Raw genomic sequence first — 23,370 nt, 5'->3', positions numbered from 1 at the left:
ATAGGATCTTTGTAGGATATGCCTTGTATTTTTGCTTTATGTGAGAGTTATTTGTAGGATAACATTACCTTGTAGAGTAATAACCACATGTTTTCATAAGCAAAATTTTATGTAGTCTTTTTTACACTAAATATATGGAGTGATCTAGCTATGTTTCCAGGCCCGAAGATGCAGTCGGTGAACTTTGTCAACAAATCCTTTGTTTCTTCATGATTCCTGTATGAGTTATGTGATATTATGTTGCTTATGTTTAGTTTACATGTGAAAATTAACTCATGTCTTAAAGGGACATTGAAAAAAACATGTTTTGTGTCAAGACCCATTATTACCTTGCAAAGCGTCGGAACGATCCTTGTTTATTTGTTTGTTTGATTTTTGAGAAGAGGAAAAAGGCACCTCCTCCATTTTTAGATAAAAAATGCATAATAGGGAATGCCTCCCCTCCAAATTGTAATGAATGCGAGAATCAAGTCCCCATAAAACTTGCAACTATAATGAAATTCATCGTAATCATTATACCACACAAGAGTTGAATTCTACATCCCACATTCGTAAAAAGGTGGTGAGAGTTGTAATGAACCAACAAGTCATAGTAATGAGTTGTCATGTTGTAATGCTGAGAAGAAAATGGTCGTTAGGACATTTTATGAAGGGGTGGAATGGAACGTCCTTGACATTTATTGCATGATGAGATGCTTGCCATGCCACCCTGTCCCTTCCTAGTCACCCCATACAGGGAACATTTTTACTAACTAGTGTGAGTTTTGGATATACACTAAATTTTTAATGTCTTTATATAACATGACTCAATTTTTTTTGGAAGTGATTTTGAGAAATAACATTGATCTATTAACCTCAACGCATAATTAGAATCCTCTGCTTAGGTGTCAATTTTTAAAGATCTTTATTATGATCAAATTGTTAAGATTTGTACTAGATTTTTCTTCTTTTTAGCATATCATTATAATGAAACGATTTGCTATGAGAACTTAATTTCAACATCCTCACCAATGAACAAAAAAATTAATTTAACAATGCATATTTTCACTGTAGATTCAACAGCTTATGTGATATGCTAAAACACAAGACAAGAATATACTCTACTCTTTAGCGGAAACCAAAATTGATTGATGAAAACAATAAGCAGAAAAGGAAGAATTTCAATCTCACATAACAAAATATTTTTTATGGAGAAAGTAACTGCTCAAAACACTAACTATCTATATTGCATTAACCAGAAGATCTAAGAAGAAAATATAATGCATGTTCATCCTAAACAATTCCTGCACTGGTACAATCTAACTCTCTGCCTCACAAGCCAGCTCAAGCCAACAGTTAGCCAATTCTGCTACCTGCCAAGCCCCTACTTCCTTGCACAATTCATAAGAGAATTAGCTGTATTTAATTAGGAAATCCACTCTCCATAACTGTGCAGTCCATCCATAGGCCCTCAACTGATTGCATGCACCATCTGTACATCTTGGAAAATTATACAACTGATTGTACATTGTCCCTGAACTTTAATCTCAACTGGGTCTTCCTTTGAACTAAAATTCATGAGTTATTTAAGAGTGAATCTTCAGTTAATTGGTGTGGTACCGAGGATGCATTGGTGCCCGTCCCCACTATTAGACCTCCTACTAGTTCCTCCAATAGTTAGAACTAATTTAACTAACTATAACTTGGTTACACTGAGTTAATTAATTACAACTCAAAATAACTCAACCTTGGCCCCTAAAATTTAGGGATCACTCTACATGGCTCTAGATGGATTTCCATCTCGAATTTCCTAAGTCAATTAAGTCAATTTAACTTAATTAACTATTACAAGTTGCTATGAGAATAGAATTACAATTTATTTCAAGGACAAATTAAATCAGAATTTCTCGTTTCCATTTTTAACACTCCCTCTCAACAAGAAAGGGATTATCTGCTACCTTGATCCTGCCATTTTGAAACTCGAATTTTCATCTTGACAAGGCCTTTATCACATCCTGCTCCTCTATGGGAATGAATGTACTCCAACAACATAATTCTCCTCAACATACAATCTCGAAGATGATGATACCAGATATCAATATGCTTGGACTAATCATGAAAAATTGGATTCTCAGAGAGTTTGATACAACTTTGATTGTCACAGTAAGTCACAGTTGGATCCATCTGCTGACCAAACAAACCAACAATAATCTTCCTCATCTAGATAGCCTCACAAGCTGCTTGAATAACATCCATGTACTATGCTTCTGTTGAATTAGTGCAACTAATCTTTGTTTCTTGCTATAACAAGAAACAACTACTGACCCAATACTAAAGATCCCACCTAATGTGCTCTTGCTGTCAGATGGACTCCCTACCCAATCTGCATCGGTGAAGCCTTGAAGATTCACTCCCTCTGTCCATTTGTACCATAAACCATACTGAGTAGTGCCTCAGATGTTTCTCAACACATGTTTGGCTGCCTTCTAATACATCTTGGTCGGCTTAACCATCGCTTGACGAAGTTGGTTAACTACATAACACACGTTCGATCATGTGTTCACTAAATACATGAGTGAACTCACAAGCTGCTTGTAAATAGTAGCCTCCACTACTTCACCGGAAGTAACATCCTCCTTTCTCTAGTTACTTGCTAGAGGAGTCTCCATGGGTTTACTAATCTCCATGTGAAACCTTTTGAGTATCTTGTTGGCATACTTGCCCTGAGAGACAAAAAATTCCTCATCACCTTACCATACTTACTTACCCAGAAAGTAGTGCATGAGCCCCAAGTCCTTCATTTCGAACTCTCTTGAAAGATCCTCTTTGCAAGAATTGATCAACTTATCATTACCTGTCAAAATCAAATCGTCGACATATAAAACAATAATCAACAATTTACCTTCAACCACAATATGGTAACTTCACTTTTGGTGAAGCCCAACCCAGTGAAATAACTATCGATCCTATTGTACCAAGCACAGGGTGCTTGTTTCAGCCCATACAACGCTCGCTTGAGTCAGCACACATGCGACTCTTTGTTGAAGGTCTCAAATCCTCCAGGCTGCTCAATATACACCTCTTCCTCAATCATGACATTGAGGAATGTTGTCTTTACATCCATCTGATGTATCTTTTATCCCATCTGCGTTGACACTGCTAGAATGGATTTGATTGATGAATTCCTTGCAATAGGAGTAAAAGTCTCATCGTAATCAATCCCCTCCACCTGAGAAAAACCTTCAGCCACAAACTGGCCTTGTGTTTCTCCACATTACCATATGTTGCTTGCTTTACCTTGTAAAGCCATCTAGAACTCACCATTGACTTGTCTGTCGGTCTTGGGACCACATCCCAAACACTGTTCTTGACAATGGAGTCACACTCCTCGACCATGGCATCAACCCAAACTGGTTGTTGCATTGCTTCCTCAAAATAGGATGGTTCAGTCTATACACATTCGCTCATCAGAACCATATAGCTAGTGTACCTCTTTGATCACCTCCTTTACTTGCGTTGTGATGTGGGTGCTCCCACATCTCTCTAGCATCATGCAATGACCTATCAACCTCTATGGTGGGCTTTCTCCCATCTCTAGAAGACTTTGCATGAGTGGGTGTCTTCACTCCCCAATCCTCTACATGTGGTTGCTCCACATCATCCTAAGGTTCCTCCTTTGGAGCTAAAATCTCCTCAACCACATATAGCTAAAGCTCCCTCTCAAGGGAACATCTCATGGCCTTCTCTTCATCAAATTTTACATCTCTGTGAACTACTGTCATCCTGTTGGTCGGTAGGTACACCCGATAGTTGTGAGGTGTATCAGTGTACCCCACAAATATCCCCAAATTTACTGTTGGCTCAAGCTTCTTCCGTGCATCTTTGATTACATGGCAGTAGACTAATGAACCAAAAATCCCAAAGTGTCCCACATTTGGTTTCTTCCCTGAAAAAGCCTCTTTCGGTGTACTCATCCAAGACTTCAATGAGGGATTTTGTTCTGCAAATACACAATTGTGTTGCATGCTTCAATCCACAAGTGTAGTGGTAGGCCTTGATCATCCAACATCACCCGTGCCGCTCCTACAATGCTTTTGTTTTTCCTTTCAACCACCCCATTATGTTATCGATTATGAGGTTCTATCAACTCCCGTCGAATGCCTTTTGATGCATAGAAGTTTTTGAACTCATTTGACATATACTTCATCATTATCACTCCTGAGAGCTTTAACTTTCCTGCTAGTATCTTTCTCGACCAATGCTTTAAATTCACAAAACTTTGCAAAAGTCTGATCTTTCTTCTGCATGAAGAAGATCCAACACTTATGAGAAAAATCATCAACAAATATAACATAATACCTGTGCTTGGCCATGGATGCTGTTGAGAATGGTCCACACACATTTGAGTGAAATCGATTGAGGATCACCTGTGCTCAACTGTCTTTGTCATGAAAAGAAGCTTTGGTGTACTTTCCCAATGTACACCCTTTGCATGTGTCTACCTCCTCTAGTGTACCATTTGGAAGACCAGTTGAAATTTCCTGCATGATCTTCAAGGCGCCATGGTGCAAGCGACCCAACCTCCTGTGCCACAACTCATCGATGTCTTGGCTCTACACCTTCTTTGCTTTTTTGCTCAAGGAAACACAATCTTATACCTCCAACTTGTAGTGATTCTTCACTCAAAACCCTATCCTCTTCACCTGTCCTGTGGCTATGTGACGAAGGAATGCCTTTCCCTTACAAAATATCACATCATAGCCTCTATCCTCGAACATGACAACATATACCAAGTTCTTTTTCAAACCAGGAACATACATAACACCTCGCAAAGTGAGGGGAGAACCCGATTCCCTCTGAAAGGTAACAATACCGATCCTAATAGTGCTATACCTCCCATCATCATCCATCTCGATATGCATCCAGAGATCCTTCTCCTCCAAGTTACTGAAGAGCTCTTTGTTACCGGTCATGTGGAAAGAAGCTCCACTGTCTAAGTACCATACACTACCCATCATCAATGGAACCATACAAGCGATGAGGGTAAAGTCCTGTTCGAATTGTGAGGCAAGAGCCTCACTTGCCGCTCCTCCTGAGGGCTTCTTATCGGCCTTCTTGAGCGAACACTTTGTGGAAAAATGTCCTAGCTCGTGACAGTGAAAGCACTTGATTTTCAACATGCCCTTCTTCTTACCACCCTAACAAGAATATGATTTCGAATGGGATGACTTCCCTTTCCCTTTCTTACTTTACCCGATAAGGCACAATTCTCCTCATCATCATTCTTTTATGAGGATCCGTCTTTGGTGTTATGTTGAATCTCTTCTTGTACCAAGTCGGATCACAACTGCTCCCAATCTGGTAGCTTCTCCCTCCCATTATTTGAGTCCTAGTAACTGTGCTAGCTCTTGGGAAGTCCTAAAAGTGCTAGGCTCACCATATCATCTTCGACAATAGTAATCCTGACACTTCCAAGCTCATCCCGACAATGGGTGAACTTGGTCAAGTACTTCGGAATTGAGTCACCCTTCTCCATCTTGATCTTTTTGAGTTTGTCCTTTAGTGCCAACTTCCTATGGTCACTGTTATTTCAAAGCAGGTTCGTCAATGCCTTCCACATTGCGTATGGAGTGTCCTTACCATGGAGACTCGAGACAATGTGATCTTGAACTCCTTCTAAGATAATCCTTCTCGCTTTTGCCACACACTTTCTCCATTCAACCAAATCTTTAGCATCAAATTTTGGAGGCTTAGGATGTCATGATCTATGAATTCCTTGAGGCCATTATCTTCCAGCACTGCCTCCATCCTATCCTTCCAAGCTATGTAATTCGAGCTGCCTTCCAGGGCATATTCAAGTCTCAAACCGTAGAATGACATATGTTGAATTTGAAGTATGAACTTGCAGATTCAATTTCACCTGCACAACAAACTCGAATTCTCCTCTTCTATATTGTCTTCAGCTCCGATACCATGTAGATTTTTACTACAGATTCAACAACTTCTGTGATATGCTAAACCACGAGACAAGAATCTACTCTACTCTTCAACGGAAACCAAAATTGATTGATGAAAGCAAGAAGTAGAAAAGGAAGAATTTCAATCGCACATAACACAATATTTTTTCTAGGGAAAGCAACTACTCAAAACCCTGCCTATCTATGTTGCATTAACCAAAATATTTGAGAATAAAATACAATGCTTGTTCATCCTAAACAAATCATGCACTAGTATAATCTAACTCTCTGACTCACAAGCAAGCTTAAGCCAACACTTAGCCAATTTTGCTGCCTGCCAAGCCCCTACTTCTTTGCGCAATTCCTGAGAGAATTAGCCCATATTTAATTGGGAAACCCACTCTCCCTAATTGCACAATCCATCCATAGGCCCTCAATTGATTGCATGCACCATCTGTACAACTTGGAAAATTATACAATTGATAGTACATTGTCCCTGAAATCTAATCTCAACCGGGTCTTCCTTTGAAATGACATGCATGAGTTATTTACGAGCGAATCTTCAGTTAACTGGTGTGGTACCGAGGATACACTGGTGCCCGTCCCAGACTCCCCACTATTAGACCTCCTTCTAGTTCCTCCAACAGTTAGAACTAGTTTAACTGACTATAACTCAGTTAGATCGAGTTAATTAATTACACAAAAGAACTCAACCTGGGCCCTTAAAATTTAGGGATCACTCTACATGACTCTAGATAGAATTCCAACTTGAATTTCCTAAGTCAATTAAGTCAATTTAACTTAATTAACTATTACAAGTTGCTATGAAAATAGAATAACAATTTAATTCAAAGACAAATTAAATTGGAATTTCTTGTTGCTATTTTTAACAAACAACTCAAAACTCAAATTATAATATACATAATAAAAATTCGAAATGACTATTACTTATTACACTAAGAGAAACAAAATTACAATCTAATTCAAATGAGATGTGTAATATGAAATGAAATGATATTTTAACGTTCATGAGACTAAAAATAGTCTATTGGACCACCAGTTCCCTGTTTTTTCGCCTTTTGCAATTCAATCCTTTTCTTATTCAAATTGATGATGAGCTGGCCCAACCTTCTAACAATCCCCTCGTTGAAAAGACAATGCCAAGAAATTGATGCTAACATATTCCCATAACTCTCTCTAATGTCTTTGAATGCATCACATTCCAAAATGAAGTGTTTTTTCGATTCCACTGCCCAAGGCGTGCAAAATGTACACACCTGTTCTTCCCAAGCTTCTTTAGGCCTTTTCCACCATCTTGTTTCACACCAAAGTTGATGCGAGTTAGTTCTTAATTAAGCAATAAGAACTTTTTCCCTCCAAAAAATTCTAGCTCCAATGTAATCTTTATGTTGGATATCACACATAGGGTTGAATTCCTCAATGTAGTACTGCTTCTTTCTACCCAACTCTTTTCTCCATACTCGTTTACAAAACTTTTCCATAACAAAATTATTTAGATCCTTGTTATTTGTGGGACATGCATTGAGGTAGATATTTCATTTTTGCATCCATGTGTAGTTTTGTCTCATCCATGTTTTATTTCTTTCACTCATGCCTTCATTGAAGATAACATTAGGCCATCTGATATCTTATGAGCCACAACATAGCAATTGCTTCAATGGGAGTTGCTCATGTTTCACTCAATATTATCTCATAAGGTACTAAACTTTTTATTTTGAACTTGCTCATGACCAAGCGTTTTTGGATGATAATCACCATATAGCATCACTGGACAAACTAGGAGTCCAAAAAGTACTTTATTCGTTTTCCAATCCCATAACTTTGCATCTCTACATTTGTTTTGAACAGCATATAATGCTTTCCACCCTCCTAAAATTCTCTTCTTTCTGCAGTCCTCCTAATTAAGTTTGTTGTTTGAAATCAATCTCGAGGTACTTGTACTTATTTACTTCTTTAAGAATGCTACCTTCAATGAAGAACGTATGTTGGCTCTGCTTTCTTTTATTAGAGAAAATCATTATTTTAGTCTTGCTAGTATTGACTTACATCCCCATTGCTTTATAAAAATGCTCAAGGGCATATAAGTACATCTACAATCCATGAGCCAATTTATCAATCAATACAATATCATCAATATATAAAACATTATTAATTAAAAAAAAAAAGTGATAAATACTATTAATCAAAGTAAAAAATCAACAATAATATAAATATTTAATATTTAATATGATAAAAAATAATAAAAGGAGAAAAATCAATATTTAATATCTAATGTGAAAACAATAAATTAATAAAACAGATTATATATTAATCTCTTTCCAATTAAATTTTTTAATGCTTTTTCGTACCTTTTTAATGCTTTTTCGTACTTTATAGATTTTTTTCTATTTCTATAATTTTTTTTTTTTTAAATATAAAAATAAATTTAACGCAGTTAATGTTCTATTAGTTTACTGTGTGTTCAATAAAATAAACCAAGTTACCCTATTTTTAATTATCCATGCAAATATCTAATATGAAAACAATAAATTAATAAAAAAGATTATATATTAATCTCTTTCCAATTATATTTTTTTAAAATGTTTTTTCATATTTTATAGATTTTTCCTTTATTATTATTTTTAAAATATATAAAAAGATTTAAGACCGGCCATGTTTTATTTGTTTACTCTGTGTTCAATAAAATAAACCAAGTTACCCCAGTTTTAATTATCCATGCAAGCAAACCACAAAAGTAGAAGGCAAATAAAGAACCAGTAATTATAGGAAAGCCAAGCCCTAACTGAACTCAAACAACACGTAAAAAACTATTTTGACGTGTACTGTGCTCCTCTTCTTGGATGTTTGTGCTAAATATTTTATCGCTGAAAATCGATAACCCCTCCGATAAGAAGTAGAAATAGAACCTCGGGGGTTTTAGTGAGGGTTTTCGGAAAGAAAAACCACCCAAAGACATCACAAGTGCAGGGTCTAACACCTGGTGCCGCAGGGCTTAACTGCAGCAGGGTTTAAGGGTTTTTGCAAGAGGAATGAATACCTTATACAGAGATCCACTCCTAACATCGATCAACAGCATCGAACGAGGTTAGTTTTCTCAGTTTTCATCTAAAGTTTTATTCAAAATCCCGATCCTGAGAAGCCAGAGTCCTAGTACTGGAGCTTTAGTGGAAATTTGTAATTTCTTTCCCTGAAGCAGTCCTCCTGGCGGCCACACCGATCAGCCATTTGATACCACTAGGACAGGGTCCAGATATGTGGAGAGCTGTGCGGCAGATATACCCTCGGAAGCCGACTAATAATATCAAGGAACCGTCTTGCCTGCATTGCCATGTCTGCTGTCCGAGCCGCAGAAACTCCATTTACGTCAGTGGAAAACGAGAATCAGTGGAACATAGCAGATTTAATGGGTTGGCCTTTGTACAGGGAGGGAACTGTCAAGGTATTCGTGTAGAGGACTCTGTGAGAACTAGTTTAGATGCAACAATGTTTTTCAATAGCGCCTGGCAGTTGCCATCGTTAGCGAGGACAGTGAAGTTTGGCTTTATAGGTGGCATTACTGTAGAACCTCCGTGGCCGCCACCTGGAACCAAGGCCTTTGCCAGCACGGCGGTAGAGGCCGTGGTCAGTAGTGATGTGGATGAGGAAGCCTTTACGAGCAGCGATGAAGGTCGCGGTCAATTGAATAGAGTCAAATCCAATAACATTGCACGAGAAGTAAATCGAAACCAAAATAGTGAGATATATGAGAGGACGATGAGTAAAGCCAAGTACCAGGCACTTAAGAAAAGGCAGATGCAGTTGGAGTCAGAGGCTTGGGAGAATGCTGCTCAGGAATACAGGGAGCTCATGGCGGATATGTGTGCGCACAAATTGGCCCCTAATTTGCCATACGTGAAGTCCCTCTTCCTCGGCTGGTTTGAGCCGCTGCGTGACGCTATCGCTACGGAACAGGATCAACAGGAGTCCCGGAGATTCAAGACATCGTATGGGGAATACCTCTTGCAGCTGCCGGCTGATATGTTGGCTGTCATCACAATGCACAAGGTGATGGGGCTTTTGATGTCGGGCCAAGACGAATGTTCTGTGAGAGTTGTTCTAGCAGCGATGCAGATTGGCGAGGCCGTTGAGCAGGAGGTGGGTAAGCACGTTAGTTTAAGCTTGCATGAGAAAATGCGGCTTTTTTAATTAAATTTTGATTTCTGACTTTCTGTCTGGGAGAAGAGGTCCCGTAGACCAAGTTTGATATAATAAAGGATAGACATAAACATAAGGACATTGACAGGGAATGAGATCTCTTTTAGGTATTTGCAACTGCATTTGATAACAGAATAAGATTATTTTTTAACTAAAGTTTTTCCGTCAATATTCATTAAAGTGGCCTATTTTACAAGAATTGATAAACAATTTACTTATTTTACAAGAATTGACAAGTTTACAAGCTCGTGCAAGCAAACTTTGGTCTCTTTATTTAATATCAGCGTTTGCTGATCATCCATTCAATACTTTACATATTGTTTGTTCTATAATAAATTTTTGAAGTTGAATATCTTCCTTTTTCCGTTTATTGTGATTATGATAGAATGTTTTCAAAAGCTACAAAAGCACGTAAAGCAGTACTGCATCTCTACTTAGACTGGTACTTGTCATATACATCCTTAGATATGTAAACACGCTTTGCAATGCTGTATTGACATGAGCTATTGGGTAGACTGTAGAAGTTAACAAGCTGAGGGACAAAGGACAAACTGGATTTGTTAATTTTTGGTATGTTCTATGCTAGAGCAATTTATTTAAATTTTCACAGTTAGCAATCACATCAGCATTACGATAAACTGCAGATAGAACATAAATATAATATGCAGAAGACAAGCCAAGACAAGAGGACACAAGATATGGCGCGAGCCAGGGACAAACCCCACAATGTGTGGGGAAACCCTTTGATCAAATCTTCTTTTATCTTCAAAGTTCAGCAGAGAAAGAGAGAGAGATAATACATTTACAACAGAAGTCAACACTTTGACTTATCTGGATCTGAGCATAGATCATTTCTTATAATGATGAGATCAGTTGAAGACATTCTGTTTCAACTGAATCTCCAAGGTGAAAACTTCACCTATCCATTTCGTTCATCTGCTGCACCTTACCGTGTAACACCATCATGCTGCATCATGCATCTTCATGCTGCTCATGATCACTGTGCTGCCCATACATCAAGTTGTCCATGACTTCATACTTCATGCTGCTCATGATCACTGTGCTGCCCATACATCAAGTTGTCCATGACTTCATACTTCATGCTGCTCATGCATCATCATGCTGCCCTTGCATCATCATGCTACAACACTGTCAGATCTGCACTGATGAAGGCTTACGATCACCCAATCAAGCCTTCAAATTTGCTCCCACAGGCTGTCCAACAATCTGATCCAAAACTAGTCAACTTCCTTGATCCAACACAAGGCACAAATTGATGTTCCAATCTGTTTTCGCTGCTGTTCCTAACTGTGACTGGTTAGGGCATCCATATGCTGCAACAGCCCTTAACCAAGTCACCAAACAGCCTTCAAAAACAGTGTCCTACCCTTGTATAAGTCCTCTGCCTCCACGCTGTTGATTAGGGCTCAATCTAGCCACCAAACAGTCCCATGCAATGCCTTTTCAGTGGGCTTAGGGCCTGCGGCCTACCACAGATGGCTTCCTGTACCCACGGCCTGCTGAAACAGAGTTTCCAGCCCATACATAATATTCAAAACAGCCCAGAATTCTGTCTCCTTTATTGTGGCCTTTCTGCTGGTTAATTTTCACTCCAAAACAGTCATAGGAGTGACCTAAAACGTCCCTTCTTCCTTCACTGGAAATGCCCTTACCTGTGCCCAATAAAACAGAGATTTAGGGCCCAATAGACTGCAGATTTAGGGCACCTCTGTTTAGCGTGTAAGGGCCTCTTTGGACAGCGTATAAGGGCTCTTTAGAACTGCGGATTTAGGCCTTCACATACGGCTGGTTCAGGCCTTTCCAACTGTGGCTTAGATAACCTTTATGACTGCAGCTAGATCTCGTTTAGGGTTTCCTTTCACAGCGTTCAAGCCTCCCTTTACTGCATTATGGAAGCCTCCTAGACTGCGTAGATTAGGACTGCTGATTGACCTGCGGCTAGGGCACTTGAGCTCTAATCAGACTGCGGTTATGCCTTGTTTGACTGCAGCTAGGGTAAGGCTAGATCAGCCTTTAGAACAACGTATTCTCCTCTAGATTTCTCTGTCCACAAAACCCAAACACGTGGAGAGAGATCACAAGTGATGTGTGTAAAATGTCTTCAAGTTCTCTTCTATTTATACTAAAAACGTAGAAGTTGAATAGACACGTCGGCTGGGCTTCTAGAGCCTACATAAGAGCTGGTCGGCTTGATAATAATTACATAAACAAAATAAATTCATATCTCCATAAATACTTATCGGAATCGGATGATCTTTGGATCAATCCTACACCTCTCGACGAGAGGGATCCAATAAAATTATCAGCTGCCATAAATAAGCTGACCCACATGGAGTTTGGCCCTAGTTGCCAATTTAACAGGATTCAATTGTAATCATTGACTCATAGAGCTCCTAATCATAGTAAGGGTACTATCGGCAAAAACAAACGCACTAAAACTAATCTAATTTCTCTTTCTTGGATTCAAGAAAGCATTCAAAGTAGATTTGCTAAGTCAACTCTAGTCAAAGACTCAAAGAAATTATGAATTTTGCAAACTTACAAGAACAAGTTACAACTCTTGGGCTTTTCTGAATGAATAATGTGAATTTAAGAACATTAGATGTTGATGGGAAAAATTCAAAATCCAGACTATGATTAGGGTTTAATTAAGGCTGCTGTTTTTCTCTGCACTCATTGATGTAAAAATCTATATATTAGACTAATGATTAGAAGAAAACAGCTGTTTGGAGCCTTCTTTTGCTTGCTTGGTATTATATATGACGATTACTTAGTCCCCACTCAGAATTATGTGCCACTTGTAAGCAACTAAGAGTTTTCAAGAACCAGATTCTTCAGTAGGTAACTCTTAGTCAAAATTTATTGTAATAAGTTAAAAATCATGTAGGTTAAATCAATGTGATAGTAATTCAATACATACTGTTTGAGAGATTAAAATACTTGGATATTGAACTTCCATGCCCGAAATCAGAACCATTGTGTCTGTTATGAAAAAAATCTAGTATTCCACATGATGTCAAGCCCCAAGCATCTACGGGAAAGTCTTGTGCTTCTCATGAAGACTTCCCACTGTCACCACAATAGCTTTTCCTCTCACTTTTGGTTGGCTCTTCTCCAACTCAAGTGGGGCTTCCCTAAAAGGCAGGATTTCTGAAGCTATAGAGTGGAGGCACAAGGTGATTTAGTGAAGAGTAAGCTTTATCAACACAAGGCAGTTGTTGGATATGAAATGAGAAAATGAATGGGTGAGGACAAAAAGATAAAGGAACACCCCAAGAGCAAGTGCGTAATAAAACCTTGGGCAAATGGAGTCAAAGAAGCATAGATCAAAGTGTTGAATTTTCTACAGTAATGCACAGTAGAAACTGATCTTCTGATCTGATAATTACCTTCCACTGATTCCCATTTCAGTAATCTTATGTCACATATATCATTAAGCAATCACACAGAAAATCTCAACATTAATTTAATGAAAACAATAGGATCATAAAGAGACAACCAGGCACAATAGAGATAACAAATTTACCCTGGGAAAACCCAACCTTGGGGAAAACCTAGCAACTCTTCTTCTAAGGACAAATTGTTCTTGAACAATATTTACAAATCCAAGAGAATTCTAAAAATCCATGCCACAAAATCAAGTCCAAGATACCGGTCAAACTTGGTCAAATACCACCTAGTCAATGCTGGTAAAACCTTCAAAAATTAGAGAATTTAATGCTGGTCAACACTGGTTAGTTTGAAATTTGGCTTGAGGTCAGCTCAGTCCTGCAGTCAAAGGGTATGCAGTCAATTGTGGTTGACTGCAGCCCAAATTTGCAATCAAAGTTTACTTTTTTGTGTGTGGTCAAACTTGCCCTCCTCTGGTGGTCAAATTTAGTCAAACTCAATAGAAACTTGGTCAAATAGAGTAGGTCAAACTCGGTCAAATGGCAGCTTCTTTATTTCGATCAACCTTCAAATTTCCTCCTCTTTGACTTCGCACGTGTGGATCAGAAAATATAAGAATGTGAGTGATTCGAATTGGTTTAAATGTGGAGTTCAACTTGTGTTTTTATATTAGTCAAATGGGTGACTTTTGACCAAAAGTCATACTCCTTCATGGTGGGGCCGACTTGACCATCAGGGCCTACATGAAACCCAAAACTACATAATTTTCATTTTCATTTCCATAATTTTCTTTCTTTGACTTTGGGGGGCGGGCTTTTGGCATGCGAGAATACCTCCCTCTTAGTGAGGGAGGTATTCTCTGCAACAGATATCTGTTGTTGAAATTTCTGCTTCCTTTAGAAGAGTTCATGAGCTTGTCATGTTGATGCATGTCTATAAAATAACTCCATCCTGGAGTGGGCAATGTAGGTCCTCATATATCTAGGGTTGGCCAAAGTCATTATGGCTCCTTAGGCAAATTGTATCAATCTCCTCTGGTCATGACCTAGCAGAGGTAGCTAATTTTTTCTAGTTTTATTTGGATAGAATTTGCCTTTGGACCATTCACCTTTTGGTCAAAGTCCTTTATAACCTAGCCAAGTCCTTTTGGCTTCAAAGGTGAACTACATCTATCTCCTTTGGTTGACATAGCCAAGTCCTTCTGGCTTCTAGGAAGAAGATCTATGCAATCTTATAATTTCCTTGGGACATTCACCTCTGGTCAATCGAGCCAAATCCTTATGGATTCAAAGGTGAATGTATTCATCTCCTCTTGGTCAAAGTCCTTTATGACTAGCCAAAGTCCTTTATGGCTTCAGGAGATGATTAGCCCAATCCTACAAAGACCTCATCATTTTTTTCCTAATGAGGGAGACATTTAGCATCAAACTAAGCTCGTCGTTGTCCACATTCTACTCATTTGTGGATATGTACTGGAGCTCTACTTATCCTCTTTGCACCATGTCTTAGATGAAATGACTTGACCATGTCCTTCTGGCTTTCGAAGTCTTATTGCCTCATGAAAAGTTTTCAGCTCATGAGACATATCTCAGGTTAATTGTATGCTATGCTGTTATCCACCCTATATGCCTCAACTCAACCATAAACTTGGTTTAGGATGTTCAGTGCAAAGCAAATATTTGAGTTGGTGTTGACCTGGTACTTCGCGAATCTAATCAACAACCTGTACAACATGGGATTCACCAAATCTGAATCTCCAATCCCAAGAAATAGTGTATCTGTAAAAAGTCCTTCATTTCAATCTTTAATGCCAAACTCCCTATGACACTAAAACATGTTTTCTTGTGGTAATCCTCGCTGCTCCCTTTGTTATGGAAGTAAATCTTTCTACCACTGCTACTACCTCTGTCACATAAGCAAGTCCTTTTGTTTCTAGAGACCTTTTGTCTCTAAGTGTCTAGTCTGAAAATCTTAATCTCATGATATATTCTTGAAGGTTGTTCCTTCCACTTTGCTTGGCTATTGGTTCCCTTGGAATTGGAAGCTCTTCGTATTGTCAGATATGATCCTAGATGTTAGTTTGTACAATTTCTTCCAACATGGCCATCTATTATGGGAGCAAAAGAAAATCTTTTTGTAGTTCATTCCCTCTTACTGAGGGAATCCTCTTGTTACAATTTTGCCGTGTACTTTTTGTAATGGCAGTTCTTTGCACTAAACTTGATTATCCATGAACCTCACTTAGGGGGTAAAAAAAGTTCACAATAGAATCAAGGGCATACAAAAATGAAAAATATAAGAGGCTAACTAAATATAATAAAAAAATGCTCATTAAAAAAATTGAAAATAGAGGGGATTTGTTAATTTCTTGATAGATCTAAAGGAAAAATTCTTTTGACTTCTTCTGAGGTGGCTGCTCATTATCATCATTTTCAATGTTGGCTACTGATGCATGCTTTGTTTCCTTCCTTTTTCTTTCAGGGCAATTAGAGGCATAATGTCCAAAATTTTGACAAGTGAAACACTTCACTTTTGACATGTCCTTATTCTTATCTTGAGCGTGAACAATTCTTCTACCTCAATTCTTCTTACTAAATTTTCGAAAGTCCTTTTTGTCAAAATTTCCAAAGTTCCTTCTTCCCCTTCCTTTTCTAGTATGAGTTGCAAGGGCTCGTGTTTCTTAATTATGTGGTATTTGTGAATTATTTCAATCCATAGCTCATCAAATGTGGGTAGTTTTGATCATGCACAAATTCCTTGAATAAATGGTTCCCATAAGGATGGAAATCCATTGAGAGTAATTGAAACAAGTTATGTATCTTCAACGTCGTCTCCAATGGCTACAAGCTCATCTTTGACTTGTGAGATATTCATAAGATATGAGACAACATACTTTGTTTTAGTCATTGTGATATTACGGAGACGATTTTTGAAAGCTAACTATCTGTTGGTATTGTGTCTTGCATACGATTTCACCAGATCATCATATATTGCCTTGACAATATTTAATCCAGCTACATGAGGAATCAAGTGGTCTTTGATGGAATCTACCGAGATTTTTTGGCCTTAGCTTCATTTTTTTTATATTTAGCTTTCTCTTCACCTCTCTCTGGTTTTGGAATGACTTTCTCCACATGATCCCAAAGTTCAGTTTCTTCCAAAATAAGCGGTGTCTTGGTTAACCTTCAAATTTCCTCCTCTTTGACTTTACACATGCGGATCATAAAATAGAAGAATGTGTGTGATTCGAATTGGTCCAAATGTGAAGGTCAACTTGTGTTTTTGGATTAGTCAAATGAGTGAATTTTTGGCCAAAAGTCACACCCCTTCATGGTGGGGCCGACTTGACCATTAGGGCCTACATGAATCCCCCAAAATACATAATTTTAATTTTCATTTCCATAATTTTCTTTGGCCGATTTTGGGGGGGGGGCATTTGGCATGTGGGAATACCTCCCGATGCTATACATAAAAATCAACACAAAGAGGAAAAGTGCAAATGAACCATGGGGTTGGGCATTAAATTCGATGAGTAAAACAAGCTGAAAACGAGAGGGGCTACAACACGTAAATTTTTTGTACATGGTATTAAAGTAGTGAGAATCCGCAGCTGATAAAGTGACCAACAAGCAACCTTTTGCCGATAACAATGATCAACAAACAAAAACTAGCCTAAATACCCAGTGATTTGTGGTTGAGAGGGAGGTTGTTTGCTGATTTTTAGAGTTGAGAATTTGTGTTGGTTGAGAGGGTAAGATGGCTACTAGTTTGAGGGTGAAGGATAAGCTGAGTGGGGCTGAAAATTTTTGCCCATGGAAGGAGAGGACAGTCTTATTGCTTGAGGAAGTTGAGGTATGGGATATTGTAGAGAGTGTAATACAACCACCCACTGATCCACTTCAGTTGGCAAACTTCAATAAGTAGAATGTGAAGGCTAAGAGGATCCTTCTAGATGCTATCAAAGACCACATTATACCTCATGTATAAGGGAAGAGATATGCCTATGAGATGTGGGACTCATGATAAAACTTTACTAGAGTAATAATGAGAACATGAATATGGTGTTGCGCGAGAAACTAAAGAACACCAAGATGACTAACATTGACACAGTTACCTCACACCTTACCAAGATCACATAGGTGAGAGTTGGATGCAGTTGGAGAGATTATCCCTAAGGACTAGTTGGTCAGGACGACATTGGATGGTTTTCCCAAGCCGTGGGATGGATTCATAGATGGCATTGTTGCTAGAGAGCAATTTCTTGGTTGGAGCAAGATGTGGGATGATTTCATCCAAGAGGAGACTAGGAGGAATGCCAATAGTGACGGTGAACATGGTAGGGTGGATGAGGAGGAGAATGTTACCCACACCGCTAAGGGCAAGAAGAAGAAGGGGGGGTCCATGAGTGGGGCCAAGCAGTAGAAGGGAGAATAGGAGTCTGAAAAGGACATGAGCCAAGTGAGATGCTTTGCTTGTCATAAGATGGGTGATTACGGCTTTCAGTCAGGGTTACGGGGGAGTGCCCTCCCCTCGAATCTGCTCCCTAAGCGCACTCCGATCAAGAGTGCGCCCACTAATTTTGTTTGTTTGTTTGTTTGTTTATTCTCTCTGTTCCTTGCCTTGTCGGGAGCGTTCGCTTCGGGAGCAACTTTTAATGTCAGAGAGTGATCGCCCTTACACGGAAACTCTTTGTGGGTTCCGCTCCCTGCCCTATCGGGAGCGATTTTTAAAGTCACAAAACGATGAAAAAGGACAAATAAACACTGTCCCCCATTTGTATGAGATTGAGAGAGATTGAGCTTTAGTTGAGGAAGAGTGAGAGGGTTTGAGCTTGAGGAGCTTGCAAGGGAGATTGAAGGCACCACCATTGGAGAGCCAAAGAGGTAGTGTCTAATCCCATTCATTTTTTTTCCATGCAACATTTGTGTTTTTTATGTGTTGAATGAAAGATGTTTTCTTCTCCCACTCTTTCCCAATTCCCATTCCTCAATTTTATTGCAGATAAGAAACTATAACTCCACTAAACATGATGGGTAATTGTCTTGGCATTCTCTTGTTGGTTCCTTTTTTTTGTTATGATGGTGTTGGGGAGTAGAAGAAGAAGAAGTGATGAAGAAGATGAAGAAGTGGGTAGTGGTCGATTAGGAAACCTTAGAGAAGAGGAGTACCAAGAGGAAGAAGAGGAGGATAATGAGAGTGGAGAAAATGATGGAAAGAAAACCAAGGTAGACCAAACCCCCTTGTGGAAATTTGTTACTAGGCTTTCAAGAGGGAAAGGGGGTGGAACCACTAAATTTACATGCCCCCATTGGAAAATCACTTACACAGGTTCAGATACCCATGCCAGAAAGTATCTCTATGGGAAAATGGCATGGGATGGAACTAAGCAAATAGGATTTAAATCCCGTGGAAGTGTGTCAGCACAACAAAGAGTCAAATACACAAGGGAACATGAGGAAGCCAAATACAAATCTAAAAGATCAAAGGGTGACTTTGAACATGATATCACTAGCCACAATCACATAGAGTAAGAACTCCATGAACATCCACCCATGGTAGTGGATACATTGGCACAAGCACAAACATTTCTTTAAGGCATAGAACCATATCAAAATTCCTTGATCAAGGGTGTAAGGATGATGTGGATGCAAAAATTTTCTGGTTTCTCTATGCATGCAGGATACCATTCTATGTTCTTCGCTCACCTTATTGTCATGAAGTGGTTTTCGCCATTAATGATGCCCCAAAAGGATACAAGAACCTTGGGTATGACAAAGCTAGAACCGTGGGACTTGATCACGAAAAAAGTGAAAATAACAAATGCTTTGGGTAGATTCACAAATGCTTGGAATAAATATGGGGTATCCATTGTATGTGATGGCTGGATAGATGTAAAAGGCAAGCCATTGATAAATGTTCTTGGTGTGTTTGCTACTGGTGCAGTCTTCCTTTCATCACATGATTACTTAGAAAAGTTCAAGTTTGCCATCAACATTGCACAACCATTAAACCAATCAATTGAAAGTATTGGGTCATACAATGTCATCCAAGTCATTGTTGATGATGCTTTTAATTGTAAGGCAACGAGAGCAATCATTGAGTATAAATACCCCAACATATTTTGGTCTGGGTGTTTGGTTCACACAATGAACCTTTTGATGCATGACATTATTACGATCAAGGAACCTCAATACAGATGGATCGATGAATTGTAGAATAGAGGCAAGAAAATGATAAATGTTTTTACCGATCATAGCAATACCCATGGGCTTTTCCACAATCACTCAAAGTTGGAGCTATTGAAGCTTGGGAAGACTAGATTTGCTAGCTATTATCCTACTTTTAGGTGCCTTTTGAAGGTAAGAGAGTCATTGGCTAACATGGTATCAAGTCCACATTGGCAGGTATTAAAGGACAGGGCTGTGACTGCAACTGATAGGGAAGATTTTGAAGAGGTGGAGGGCACCACTCTTGATGGTCTGTTTTGGGCAAATGTGAGGGATATTTTGCCATACACAAAGCCCATTTATAACATGATTCACTTTGCAGATACAGATGCACCGGTGATTGGGGAAGGTGTATGAGTAGATGGATAACATGTAGGGGCAAATAAAATGTATTGTTTAGCCAAAAGATCCCATCTTGTATGATCATATTCACAAATATTGTGTGCATAGTGGGATAAACTTAATGTTCTACTACATGCCTTGGCGTATATCCTTATGCCAAAATACTACTTTCCATCTTGGTTGGGCAAACCTGCACCCGTGGGTGGGGTTAGGACCAAACCCCATACAAATCCAGAGGTACAGTTGGGTATATGGCAGCATTAGACAAGGTGTTCCTAAACAGGGAGGAGTGTGCTAGATCGCGTGGAGAATTAGGCAAATACTTCAGTGAAATTGGAGTGTTTGGTTCTTTGCATGCAATCAAAGATAGAAACAAAATGGATGCTATCACATGTATGGCTCTGAGGGACATTTGGCAAAATTGGCAATACAAGTGGTTTCACAGGTCATTAATACTTCTTCAGCAAAGAGGTGTTGGAGCACCTATAACTTCATCCATAATGTGAAAAAAAACTGCCTCAATGAAAATTGGGCAGGAAGCTTGGTTTTTGTGCACTACAACTTGAGGTTGTTGACACATTATTGTGAGCGGGCTCAAGCTGATAGATCATATATGACAACGACCTAGAGGACGATAATTTGGAGGATGGAACTAAACATTTAGAAGAATTGGAAGCAGAGCTTTTGAAAGATGATGAAGTAACAACGACAACCATGCCAACACCATCATCCTCTAGCAATACTCAAGTTGCACAGGCACTAGCTTTGTCTTTGCTGCCACCTTCATTTGTAGCATTGCGTGGAGGTCATGTGCCTTCTGGTTTTGGACATGGTCGTCCCACTATGCAGTAGGAGACTTATGGATCATCCTCGAAGAAACTAGATGTTTCTCATGGAAAGAACTTGAAGAGATTTTAGAGTATATATTTACACGCCTTTTCTAGTTTGTACTTTGTAGTACTTTTTATAACTATTGGCTCTTTTGTATTTATTATGGTATTTTTTTGTAAACAATATATGACAATTTATGTTTGAAGTTGGCATTTATAACTCATTGGTAATGAATTATGAATAGAATGCTTCATGGAATGTTTCATTTTATGTTTGAAACTTTGATATCTTATAGTTTGGTTATTGGTAATGGTTACAAGAGATGACAAATTTTGTATATTGAAATTTTGAATTTTGAAACTTCGAAACTTTAAGGTTGATGAGAATCGAGATGTTGCAACTTGTGGACCTGCGGTTGATGAAGTATAACTTATTAACTACTAGATGTATGATCTTATATGGTTTAATCCATGTTTTTATGTTTTTTATCACTAGTTCATCATTCCACATGCTTTTATTGACATATATACATAAAAAATCTAAAAATATATATTATATAAAATTCGCTCCTGACCTGGGAGCTTTTGAAGATGTTGCTCTCCTTTCCCAAGCAACCTTGCTTTCAGTGTCCCAACAAGAAGGGGAAGAAGAAGAGTGTTGTAACATCAGCTAAGGTGGATGAGTTTTCCACTAGGTTTGATACAAAGGTTGCATTAGTGGTGAGTCTAGTCACTAGTGTTACAAAGGTTGCATTAGTGGTGAGTCTAGCCACTAGTGTTACATCTTCCAATGTCTGGTTTGTAGACAGTGGAGCTTCTTGCCATATGACTGGAGTGAGAGAGCACTTTATGAGTCTCATAGAGGATGATATAGACTTGGAGGCGATGCTTGGAGATAACTCCAAGGTGAGAGCAACAGGTGTGGGGACTATATCCTTTCAGAGGGAGTTACTACCTCCTTTGAAAATGACAGGGGTCTTATATGTTCCAGGGCTGAAGAAGAACCCGATTTTAGTGTCTAGTATTGAGGACAAGGGATATGTAGTGGTGTTACAGGATGGACAGGTGCTTATGTATCCCAGGGGATCTAGCATAGCTTTTGCTAGTGATTGGTGTCTGTATAGGTTCATGTTTTAGCCTACGAGGGCTTTGACAAGGTCAAGGGAGGATGATCATGTAGAGCAACAAGCTCCCGAGTAGGGGAGTGCACTATAGGTTTCAGGATCCATAGGTATAGGTTCACAATGGTCAGTGAGGGAGAGCATACCACCAGAGAGGCTTGGTGGCTAGAGTGTTGTGGAGACTGCGCCAGCTAGCTACGAGGAGGCTGTGAGTCAACAGATTTGGAGGGAAGCCATGGTGGAGGAGTATGCTTCCATCATGAAGAATGATGTGTAGGAGATAGCGCTGAGACCCGAGGGGAAGCCAATGGTGACTTCCAAATGGCTTTACACGATCAAATATGCCGTGGATGGCAGCTTGGTGCTAAGGGGCAAGCATGTCTACTTCTGGGATAAGATGGGAGTGATGAGAAGCACCTTCCTCGGTAAGAGGGAGTATTGACAAAAAGAGTATCTGAGGAGGTGTTCCTAGTGCTTTTTACCTTTGGCCTAGGAAAACACAAGAGACACCTTTTTAGTGGGTGACTTTATGAATTGTGAAAGTCAGCTGACTTTTAGACAATTTATGAGGTTCAAAAAGTATATCATACTTTATAATATTAAAGTTACTATATGTTTTTAAAGTGACTTTATGAGAAAAAGGTACAAGGTACAATGACTTAATAAAGTGAGAAGGGGAAGTCATTAATGAGGGAGGAGACATGAAAAGGGGATCAATGGGAGATTAGATCTCCACCCTTGATTAAGGAGAGCTGAGATCTAATGTCAGCTATTGAACATAGGGTTAGGGCTTCTCTTCATTAGAGAGACTAAAAAGGGGGAAAAGGCAAAGGAGAGCTCACTCAACAAGTGTTGGATAAGAGAAGAGCAAGGAGGAGGAGAAGGATTTGAAGCTTAAGATAACAGTGTTTGTTGAAGGAGAGATCAAACTTACAAGGAGAAGACCACCAAATAGATTCGAGTTCCCATGCATAAAGACAGGTATGCAAATTGAGGAGAACAATGCTGAAATTGAGGCAACTCTTGTGCAAAATTCACGGCAAGAATTATCCTGAATTTTCAAGGAGACACAACCTCGAAACTTGAGGGCAGATAACGCATTTATTGCAGGTCTACTACAACGCTGAAATCAAGGGCAAAGTCTACTTGAAGTGACTTGAAATTAGAGGTGTTGGAAGTGTTGAGAAGTGGCACAAATTTCGAGATATGACAGGCTGAACAATGGTCTAAATTCTTAGGCAAATTTGTTAGTCCAATGGCACATTTTTCAATGCTGGAAAGTTCAGGG

At 39.0% G+C, this 23,370-nt stretch overlaps 2 protein-coding genes across 2 annotated transcripts in view; both read left to right on the top strand.

Annotated features, from left to right (window-relative positions):
• The first annotated feature begins 8,778 nt into the window (after positions 1 to 8,778).
• LOC149223013 (DNA-directed RNA polymerase 1B, mitochondrial-like) overlaps positions 8,779 to 23,370 on the top strand; it is a 227,143-nt gene continuing 212,551 nt past the window's right edge. The window contains exons 1-2 of the mRNA XM_089385713.1: positions 8,779 to 9,041; positions 9,154 to 10,091. Of these exons, the coding sequence (XP_089241839.1) occupies positions 8,987 to 9,041; positions 9,154 to 10,091 (993 nt within the window). The 5' untranslated portion in view covers positions 8,779 to 8,986. The remainder of the gene's footprint in view (positions 9,042 to 9,153; positions 10,092 to 23,370) is intronic.
• The window catches only part of LOC149223014 (uncharacterized), a 37,291-nt gene continuing 32,561 nt past the window's right edge, over positions 18,641 to 23,370 (top strand). The window contains exons 1-2 of the mRNA XM_089383682.1: positions 18,641 to 18,787; positions 19,967 to 20,138. Coding sequence (XP_089239808.1) covers positions 18,641 to 18,787; positions 19,967 to 20,138 — 319 coding nt within the window. The remainder of the gene's footprint in view (positions 18,788 to 19,966; positions 20,139 to 23,370) is intronic.

The sequence above is a fragment of the Pinus tabuliformis genome, chromosome Q (assembly GCF_031772625.1).
Source record: "Pinus tabuliformis cultivar Carrire ecotype Pingquan chromosome Q, CPIR1, whole genome shotgun sequence".
Taxonomy (NCBI): domain Eukaryota; kingdom Viridiplantae; phylum Streptophyta; class Pinopsida; order Pinales; family Pinaceae; genus Pinus; species Pinus tabuliformis.
The sequence above is the reverse complement of the archived record's forward strand: the minus strand, read 5'-3'. Positions and strand labels throughout refer to the sequence as shown.